The 10,048-nt window shown below is 48.4% G+C and overlaps 1 protein-coding gene across 1 annotated transcript; it reads right to left on the bottom strand.

Moving 5' to 3' along the window:
• Positions 1 to 774: 774 nt before the first annotated feature.
• NCLIV_065560 (hypothetical protein) lies at positions 775 to 7,338 on the bottom strand (the record flags this gene model as incomplete). Its single annotated transcript, XM_003886107.1, has 12 exons — positions 775 to 932; positions 1,427 to 1,576; positions 2,262 to 2,417; positions 3,437 to 3,504; positions 4,093 to 4,209; positions 4,474 to 4,573; positions 4,881 to 4,941; positions 5,261 to 5,476; positions 5,852 to 6,011; positions 6,284 to 6,387; positions 6,680 to 6,986; positions 7,256 to 7,338. The coding sequence occupies 12 exons, from the start codon at positions 7,336 to 7,338 to the stop codon at positions 775 to 777; spliced, it is 1,680 nt and encodes a 559-aa protein (XP_003886156.1).
• Positions 7,339 to 10,048: the final 2,710 nt, after the last annotated feature.

Below are 10,048 nucleotides of genomic sequence, written 5' to 3'. Positions count from 1 at the left end.
CGGTTTTTGCCGAGGACGCATCTCTCTGTTCAGATACCCCCTCGTCAGTCACCAGCGCTCTGTCGCACAAGCGTTACATGACTTGGAAAAAGTTCGCTACCCAACGGGCTTTGTGCTGCGTAGCAAGTTGCCGTTAAGTGATCGAGAGTGTTTCTCGCCTCTAGGCGGACACAGTGCTTCTACAGGTGGCGGCAACCGCAGCGTTTGAGCTCAACGAAAATTTAAGTTCCTCTTTTCCAACGAACGCTCGCCTCTTGTTTTTTCAGCATTCCAGCAGACACAGCCACATAGGTTCTGTCTCTACCCTACCCTCTCTTCCAAAAAAGTATACATGTTTGTATGGGTGTGAGCGACAATCACGTATATCCTCCGTTACGCCCGAGCCGTGTTCGGTGCCTCGACAGCTGAGAGTCGCCGAGAATTCGGTGACGCGGCGCGACAACGGGGAAAACTGTTTCAGTTCAAAGCAGAGCAAGAGTTGGAGTTTTATTCTCTTTCTTTTGACAAAAAAGAAATTCGGAGAGGGGAAGGATGAGCGTTGAGAGGATTTGTAGAAAACAAAAGGAAAGAAAGTAGAGAGAAAAGACATATAGGGCGAGTCTTAGGTTGCAGAGCTGCCTTCTTCGCCATCAACATTGTGTCTTTCGCTTTGTTTGTTCCTTCCTTTTCGTCCTTTTTTGAGCCTATTTCAAACGGAAGAAAAGCAAAGCACAAAACGGGAAGACAAGCGCGAACAAACACATTTCGGTGTGCAAAAGAAATGCGATCACCGCTTCAGCCAGATTTCGCCTTTTTCTCTTTAAGCATGCCTTCGATTTGTTTCCATTCCTGATCGATATTCATCTTTCTCTTCTTCTTCGTGGCCGGCGCAAATTCTCCTGCCATACGGCGACCGTACTGGAGAGCCGCCTTCGGCACAAATTCAATCTCGCCTGAAAAGAAAGGGACCGACCCGCGAGAAAAACAAAAGTGGAGAAGGGGAAAAGCCGACAGACAAAATGCGTTGCGCTCGGGAACGCGCCGCAGGGGCAGAACAGACCAGCGATAAGGAAACAAAATCCGGAGGACGAATCGCAGAAGGACAGTGACATTAAGAGGCGCGCGCGACGCACCGTGGAAAGTAAATACGCAGCCTCAGACACAAAACTCCGGCTCGGATGGAAAACTAGCACCGAGAAACGGACGACAGAAAATGGTTTTAAAAACCACACAAAGACATCGGACACGAAACGAAAACGGAGAAAAGACAACGGAGAATAACAGGGGGGGAGAGGAACAAGGGAAGAAGTGAAAACAGAGACAACGGCGAAGACGGAAAAGACGCGCGGCATGCTCAGGAAACCAAAAACAGTTGACACAAGAGAGAGAAGAGAAGAGCGAGAAGAACAACGCCTGAAACAAAGAGTAATCGAGACAGGAGTCGTACCAATGTATTTTTCGTATTCTTCCTTTGATTTGAACTGGTTCTTTCCCTTGGGAATAACACGATACTCTCCTGTGTCGATTCGAGCCTTGTCCTTGCCTTCTCCCTCTTCGTCAGAGTCGTAGCCCAAGTACGCAACTTCGCTTCCAAAGCCTGAAAGAGAAACACATGCCTTTATCATGTTTCCAAAGTGTAGAAAAAGAACTGGAACGATAAAAGAGTACATCCACAACCTTGCGACAAGACAGCAGCAAACACACAAGCGACACAAAACACCAACCGCGAGGACAAAAGGCCCGCGACTACGCTTCACTCACAAACACATCTGTTCGCTTATGGGTCTCTTCTGCACCAGCTTTCTTGTGTGTTAATAAGCCTTATGCAGCCTGACAGATTCGTCCATATCCCTGCCTGTAGCGTCAATGTGAAGAAAAACATCTTCGAAGGGTCCACCGATCGGCATGAAAAAAACACATCGAATACAAATACACACGCACATATTCCCGGACTACACCAAGGTATACAGTCAGAATCATACAGACATTCATACACCCGTAGCTAGATGCATGTGTATATATGTATATGCTCGTATATAGACTTGAAAACTTGCTTGTATGTATACGGATACCATAAAAATGATTATGTACGTACGACTACACATGCAAGCATGAATGACGAGCATGCACGCTCTGCAAAAATGCGGCGCAGTACATACATCCATGCGCCTGTGCATCTACGTTTCTTCGTATCCTTTTGTATCGCTGCGAAGAGCAGGAGTCCCCACTTCCGTCTAAAGTGCCTGATCGTGCGAAGTGTAGGTTCGAGAACTCGCTCTCACCTGGGTAACACTCTGCGTACGTGTCGGAGACGAATGCAGGATCCTTCTCTCTGTCGTCGTGCAGAACCTGGAGACGCTGTTGCAGCATCGTTTTCTCGTCCCGACGGAAGACACTGTGGAAGCCCTTGTCTTGCTCTTCCGTCGTCGTCAGCACCACTAAAACAGACGGGAAAAAAGCAAAACACTTCTTTTTGGGACTCTCAACACGCAGCCCATATACTGCATGCTGAGATCACACGTGCAGATACATGTCTTTCAAGACTACAGCAATAAACTTATCACACATCTACACATATTCAGATACATGTGCATACACGTAGATACATGTAAACCTATACATACCCCAATAATTATACATACATACATGATATATTTTCACAGATACATGTGAACATATCCGTATCCCAATATATACATATATATATGTACATAGGTACACGATATATGTACATAGGTACACGATATATATATATATATATATATTGAATGCACAAAAATGCACCCGTGCGGCGGACAAGTCGAGAACGCGATCTGGAGAAGCGAGAACGCGCGAGGCAAAGCGCAAAAGGGAAAAAGAGACTTGCTTCTGCGTTGAGGTTTCTTCAATGTCGCGAACAAGACGGAATGTGCCTCCCATTCCTGCTCCTGCTGTCTCTGCAAGTCCGAGCGTTTGCCTGCACCTAAAGCGGCACAAACGCGAGAACAGGAAACCCGGTGAAACATCGCGGTCATCTGAGGAAGGTGGCGAGGTCAAACGCGAAGACAAAGCCTACAAGATGTTGTGGCGCGCGCACTGGGACTCTACAGGATTCTGTTTTGGATCGTCTCTTCAAGAAGTTGTACTGCGTTTCACACATGCTCGAGTTTTAGTTCCAAGTGGACGCAACAGACAAATAACGAAACACTGGTATCCTCTGTCCCGCCTGACGATGCTCTCCAATTTGCCGTCACTCCCGAAATCTCTACGTATCCATCTCGCCAACGCGTATCTCTCACCGCACACCCTCACCCCATCAGATGTTCCGCAAGTCACATGCATATACATATGCGTGTGTGTTTGCATGTAAATCCGTAAATACAGAGAAATCGGTTTTGGATGTACAGGCAGAGGCTTTTCGAGTGTCTACCCAAAGATTTGCTCAGATCAACTTGCGCAGGTCTGAAGGAGTCCCTACCGAGTTGCACCACATCCGCTTCATCGTCTTCGACTTCCATTCCTTCTTCTTCTCGGATAATGTCGAGCCTGACAAAAAAGAGGGAGAGAGACGAGTGCATGCGTGAAAGAAACGAGCAAAGGAGACGGCTCCTGCAAAAACTCCAGGTGCCCCCGCCCTCGACCAAAACCCGGCAATGCATGCGCTCGCAACATTTCGGCTGTTACGCGCATGCATCTCGTTTCCATTCCTCCCCTCAGGCCACATACGCTTCCAGGCAGGCACCGCGATACACAACTGCGTCTCGAGACACACGAACCTGGACAAATATATATATATATATATATATGTATATACGTATATATACATATACCAAGGCGTACATGCATCCGCATAGATACTGACAAGATAGATATAGGCATGTACACACACATGCCTATAAATATCTATAAATATTTCTTACACACACCCAAATACTTTCACGGACAGGTATGACTCAGACATATATATATATATATATACACATATATACCTATGTATATGCATAATTATGAATGCGTGAATCTGTAGATGCATGCATCAAGTGTAGGTGTTGTGTTTTTTGACTCCTTGTCTGAAGTTTGGGGTTCCCTCTCATTGATTTAGGTCCACCCTCCTTGGGCTTTTTTGAGACGCACCTTGGCGCAGCGTCCAGAGGCTGGGCACCGGCTAAGCGTGCCTCCTCAGTTCGCTTCTCTGCCACAGCCTTCTCGAGAGCCTGTTGCGCATCGAAGCCGCCAACGCCACCGAAAATGCTGAAAGAAACAAGAAAAAAAACACAGCCTGTGAAAAGAGGGAGAAAAGACACCCCAGCAGGGACAGAGAGAAAGAAGAGAGAAAGACAAGAAGAGAACGAAGGGAGAAATATAAGAAGAGAAAGAAGAGAGGAGTGGACGAGATCAAGCGAGAAAGAGAACCGTAGAGTGGGAGACATGAGCAGAGCACCACCAAGAGAGGACGCAAGTGAAGCGACAGAAGGCGAGAGAAAAAACAAGACAGAGTCTGAAAGAGAATCTCACTCGTCGTCATCGGCGACGGGGGCTTTCGGCGCGTTCTCTCCAGCAGCCTGCCTGCCTTCGACTTCACGCACGGCCTTCAAACTGCCTGGTCGCCGCGCAACTGCACCAAGGAAAGGACAGAAAAGGAAGAAATGAAAACGCACGAAAGCCGGAAGAAGCAACGCGTGTGCCTCCAGGTAGACTCTGAAAAACGCAGTGGCTGTAGGAAGCGGACATAAAAGGAAAAACCGGAACCACAAACCGGAGAGAACGACGCAGCCGGAACAGAGCCCACACAGCATTTAGGTCTCCAAGGGGACTGGACGAAATCCAGGAGAGAGACGACAGGCGAAAAGGCCCGTTGGTGGGAGAACGCGGTGAGAAGAGAGAGAGAGAAGCGTCGCGACACTTCCAGGCGCGAGCCTCACCTCTCTCATGCTTTTTCTTCTTCCGATTTTCGCGATGCCATTCCAGAGCCTCCCGCAGCTCCTGAGCACAGAGAAGAGAGCGGAAAACGAGGACGAAGACATGAAGAGACGCGCTGCGGCTCCGGTCTCGTGCCTATTTCTTTTCTTCACTCTGCTCGTCCGTCTCGCAGTCGAAAGGTGTCTGTCCGTTTTCTGTGCCGTCGCATCTGCCGCACGCGACGAAAACGAAAACGCATGCTCTCCACGGCACAGACAGAGAGGAACCGGAATTACAGGTGTAATGCACCTTCACGATGCTCTCTTCTCACTTCCTTCTCTCTCTTCCTCTTCTCATGTGCTTCTCTCGTCTTTTTCTGAGACTTTTTGTCGCTGGTTCTCACTCTGGTGATTTTCGGGAGGAGGACCGCGGCCATGCTGCCGTCTCTGTTCGCGTCTTTCTTCGCCGCTTGCTGCACTGAGGGATCGTCGACGCCTCGAAAGACGAACGTCGGCGGCGCGTCCTCGGAGAGTTTCGCCTCTCGCTCTCCCTTCACGTCAAAGTTGTACGCCAGGCGTCCCGTTTGGAACATCGCGCTCGCAATTCGCAGCCTCTGTCCCTGAAAACAAAAACGCATGCAACAAAAAACATGGCATCCATGCACACACATCTCTACAACTGCATCTGTATTTTTATACAGACATGTAACTGCACAGTGCATACAGAGTGTCTGTAGTTTACGCGCATACGCCCCAAGAAACGTCCACACCACTGCTGTTCTACATATGCGTATAGAAGACATGTAACGCACGCACATGCATGACTATCTAACTCTATCCCGATGTATGTATCTAGGTATATGTTTGTAGATATGGGCGGATGCGTCAATGTGTCCTTGTACGCTGGAAATAGGTGCATGGCTGCGGGGTTCCGTGGTTTGCATCCGTTAGGCGGTCGTTGAATACCCTTACAGATTTCCATGTTTTCCGCTTACCGAGACGATGGCTAACTCGAGGCGTTTTAGGTGATCCGCGAATCTCGCCTGTTGAGGATGAAGAGATTCGAACTGAACTTGGAAGAGGCGGCGACCGAGAGGAGTGATGATTTTCATCTTTCTCTGTCCTGCCTTCTTCTCCAAGGCCTCCTCTTGCCGGCTGAAAAGAACCTCGAAAACAAAGTGCGAAAATGAGTGATATGAAACCGCGGACGCAGAGAAGACAAAAAATGAGCAGACAACGTAGACACACACCGGAAACAAGAAAACGAAAACAAGAAGATAAGATACGACAAGAGAGGAGAAGAGAGGAGACACACAGAAAACACGAATCACGAATAGAGACGAAGAGAACGGAGCGAAAAAGGTAGCAGGAGGGACACGAAAAGCCCGCCTTTCGTGTGGTGTCTTGAGTCAAAGAGACATTCTCACCTCTGTTCCTTCTTCGCGGCTTCCTTCTCCAGTTCACTCCGGACTTTCGACAGCAACGCGAAATCTAGACCCTTGACCAAGTGAGTGTGCTCCACATCTCCTCCCTGGCAACGACAAAGACGACACAAAAGAGCACAGAAAAGACATATCAGACCCTGTTCTTAAACAAAATAGATATATATATATATATATATAGAGAGAGAGAGAGAGAGACCGAGAGGCCCATAGATATGAATACAGATATTCACCTGCACATATATATATATATATATATATATATATGCATATCTGCCTGCACCAGTGAAGCTAAGAAACCAGATTTATATATATATATATATATATATATATTTGTGCCCAAAGAGATGGATGCCGCTATGGATGTATTTTTGTTCTTACGAGATATTTTGACTCCTCGATGCTTCGTTCCTTCATTTCCTGCAGCTCTTCTGCAACTTGTTGGTAGATTTCGTCTTTTCCTTTGCGCCGTTCTTTCGCACGGTCCTTGTATCTTTGGAAGGCGCTTTCGCCCTCCCGGCGTTCGTCGCCGCCTGCCGCGTCATCTTGGCCAGGGTAGCTTGCAGCCTTTCCTTCTTTGTGTTTTTGCTTCCTCCGCAGAATTTCGAGATACCGCTCCCGGCGCTTTTGATTCTTCTCTTGCTTCTGCGCATCCGCCTCGGCCGGGGGCGCTGCTGGCCCCTTTTTCCTGGCAAAAAATCGAAAGAAACGAGAAGGAAATAACGGCAAAGACGAATCAGGCGGGAAAAGAGAGACGAACGGTGAGCAAGACGCGGAGGGCGCACAGTGTACAGACACGCGCGTTGGTGAGACGCGACGCTCGGCAGGAAATCGGAGGGGAAGGAAAGGGAGGGGACAGGAAGAAAAGGGGGAAAGAGTGGGAGAAGAATGAAGAGAGGAAAGAGGAAAGAGGAAAAGAAAAAAGGAAAAAAGGAGCTTGGAATTTAAGAGACGCACTTGCGAGGTGCAGAGGCTGCGGAAAGGATGGAGGCGTCTGCCTGGTTGAGAAGAGAACGGAAATCGGCGTTTGAGAGCGCCATGGCGTCAGGAAGTTGTGTCCTTTCCTTTTTCTTTTGCGCGTGCAGAGCCCGAGAGGCACACACACACACACAAGGCAGGGAGCCGTCTGTTTTTACAGAAATACAGTGAAAACTCCCGAAGGCTCTTGTCGTTTCGTTCCTTTTCCGCGTGCGAAAGGAGGAAGAGAACAGAGGTGGCGCCTGTTGAGTTCGTCTCAGCACTAGAAAGAACAAGGAAAGAGGAACGGTCTAAAGAGAGAAAGGTAACAAGGGATATCGTGAACAAAAGAAGAGACGAGAATAAACAACGCCGACCTCACAGCGGAAATGCGTCTGGAAGAGACTGGAGAGAAGAACCTTGAGGAAAGGCAAAGAGAAGAGTGCAGGCAGAGCTCAGGCTCCAGGCCAGGGAAAGGATAAAACGAGCAGAGAAGAGAAGATGAGAGAAGAAGAGAGAGAAAAGGAGAGGAAGAAAGGAAGAGAATGCAGGATGTGCAGATTCGTTTCGCAAATCCCGTTTTCTGGTAGAGGAAAGAGGAGGGGAAGAGAGGGAGATCGATGCCACGAGGCGAAAAAGAAGAAGATGAACCAGAGAGAAGACGGGGAGAAGGACGAAAAACGAGAGAAGTGGAAGCGCCGCTGCTCGTCCGAGACAGAAGAAACAGCTAGAGTTTCCCGCTCTCTTCTTGCCGCTCTGCTCCGGCCACCAACATCTTGCTTTCCCCACCCTTTCTTTTCCTTTCTTTTCCTGGCTCCTGACAGGAAAAAGTCTGTTTCATGCACGCCAGACTGCAAGTTTTTTTCTCCCAGAGAGAAAGTCAACAGCCCGCGAAAATAGCATCTTGTCGGGGCGCGCTTAACCTGAGAGAGAAACGTGTTTCGAAGTCGGCAAAACCCGTTCCACTTCTCAGGAAATCGAGTCCAGCGCAAGCAAAGAAAAAGAAGGAAAAGCGAGAAGCGAGGCGGAGAAGAGGCGTTCTTCACTTTTCGTGTCCCGGCCTGTTCATGCCGCGAATGAACAAGCGTGCGACACTTCAGGAAAGGAAGAACCGCCGAAGACAAAACTTTGCGAGGAAAACGTCCTTTCCTCAACTAGGTTCATAAAGGTTAACTGCTTGCTTTCTCTTGTCTCGAGAAAAAACTCGCTGAAAAAGTCGAAGACAGAGAGAGGGAGAGAGAGGCAGAGAGAGAGAGGCGCGTTCTGTGCTCCGTGCATGCAAAAATAATTTGAGACGACGACAGCTTTGCAGAAAGGTTGAACAAAAACCGTTTTTCTCTGCATTTAACAACAGACAGAGTGTCTCTTGTGTTTCCTTCCTCCCACTTCTGCCTTTTCGCGTTCTCGCGATGGCTCTGAAACTCTTTTTTCAATGAGGGCGGGCAAAAGTGGAAAGCGAGAGAACGTCGCGGAGCCTTGAAAACCGCGTTGGTGTCATGACGAGATGGTCAAAAAAGAAGGGACAGGAGGCACTCAAACTCGGTCGCCTTCTACGGCTTTCGTCTTTCCTCGCTTCTCTGTAAAAAAAATTGCTTGTGGGACCGTACCAAATTTATCTATGCATATACGTGTCTCTGCAAGCTGTAAACAGGTATATAGACACAGATCGAGGTAAAGGGAAATATGTATGTCTAGAGACGCATATAGATGCAGATGCAGTTTTAGGTATAGATCTATATGAACACGAGAGACACAAACATGGGTAGCGAGGCCCCAAACACACTTCGCTGAAAAGATGTAAATCTGGAAGTCGATGGTTCTATGTGCACTCGGGAGACAGTGTAGTGTATCTACATCTATTCCGGTTTTTTTGAGGACTGAAAAGCGGTGAAGACTGTCATGGAGATGGCGACAGGGTTAGCGTTTTACGGCGAGGAGGGGCGTGGCGCACTTCCTCGAAGTATCGCCGGGTGACAGAGAGACAGATCGACCGCGGAAGAACTAAAAAGGAGATTTGAGTGAACGTAAATTGGGAGAGAGGCGCCACATCGAACGCATATCTGTCGCCGTTTTTAGGAGTTTCACCTAACTTTGAAACCGGCCCTCAATCCGTTCTTGCACCCGCAAACGCCTTTGCTCTCCCTTTTTCTTCTCTTCTCGTCTTTTCTCCTTCTTTTCCATTCGTCTTCCCTGTCTCTTCTTTCCTTTTCGTTTCTGCTGTTCTTTGTTTCCTCTGTTTTCGCTTTTTGATCTTCTCTTTCTTCTCGACATTTCTCTCTCCTGGAACTGAGGACCATCACCACTGCAGCAGGCATCTGTCGAAAAATGAGGAGAGAAACGTGAGAACGCGACAAAACAGAGGAAGAAACGCATCTGCCCCGTGTGCATCGTCAGCGGGAGAGGAGCACCCTGAGAAAAACAGTTCGTTTTTCAGGTTTTCAAAAGGAACGATCGAGAAAAGAGAGACTCCTTGTTTTACGTAAACGAAAAGCAAAACGCAACTGCAGGCGCTTCCTGGGGTACAACGCCAGAGGGAAACGAACAGAGAGAAAAAAGGGAAGTGGCCGTAGGAGAGAGGAGGAGAGAGGAAGAGAGAGGAGACAGAGGGAAGGAAGGACAGTGAGGAGACAGAGGGAAGGAATGACAGTGAGGAGACAGAGGGAAGGAATGACAGTGAGGAGACAGAGGGAAGGAATGACAGTGAGGAGACAGAGGGAAGGAAGGACAGTGAGGAGACAGAGGGAAGGAAGGACAGTGAGGAGACAGAGGGAAGGAAGGACAGTGAGGAGACAG

Source organism: Neospora caninum, chromosome XII (assembly GCF_000208865.1).
Source record: "Neospora caninum Liverpool complete genome, chromosome XII".
Classification (NCBI taxonomy): domain Eukaryota; phylum Apicomplexa; class Conoidasida; order Eucoccidiorida; family Sarcocystidae; genus Neospora; species Neospora caninum.
The sequence above is the reverse complement of the archived record's forward strand: the minus strand, read 5'-3'. Positions and strand labels throughout refer to the sequence as shown.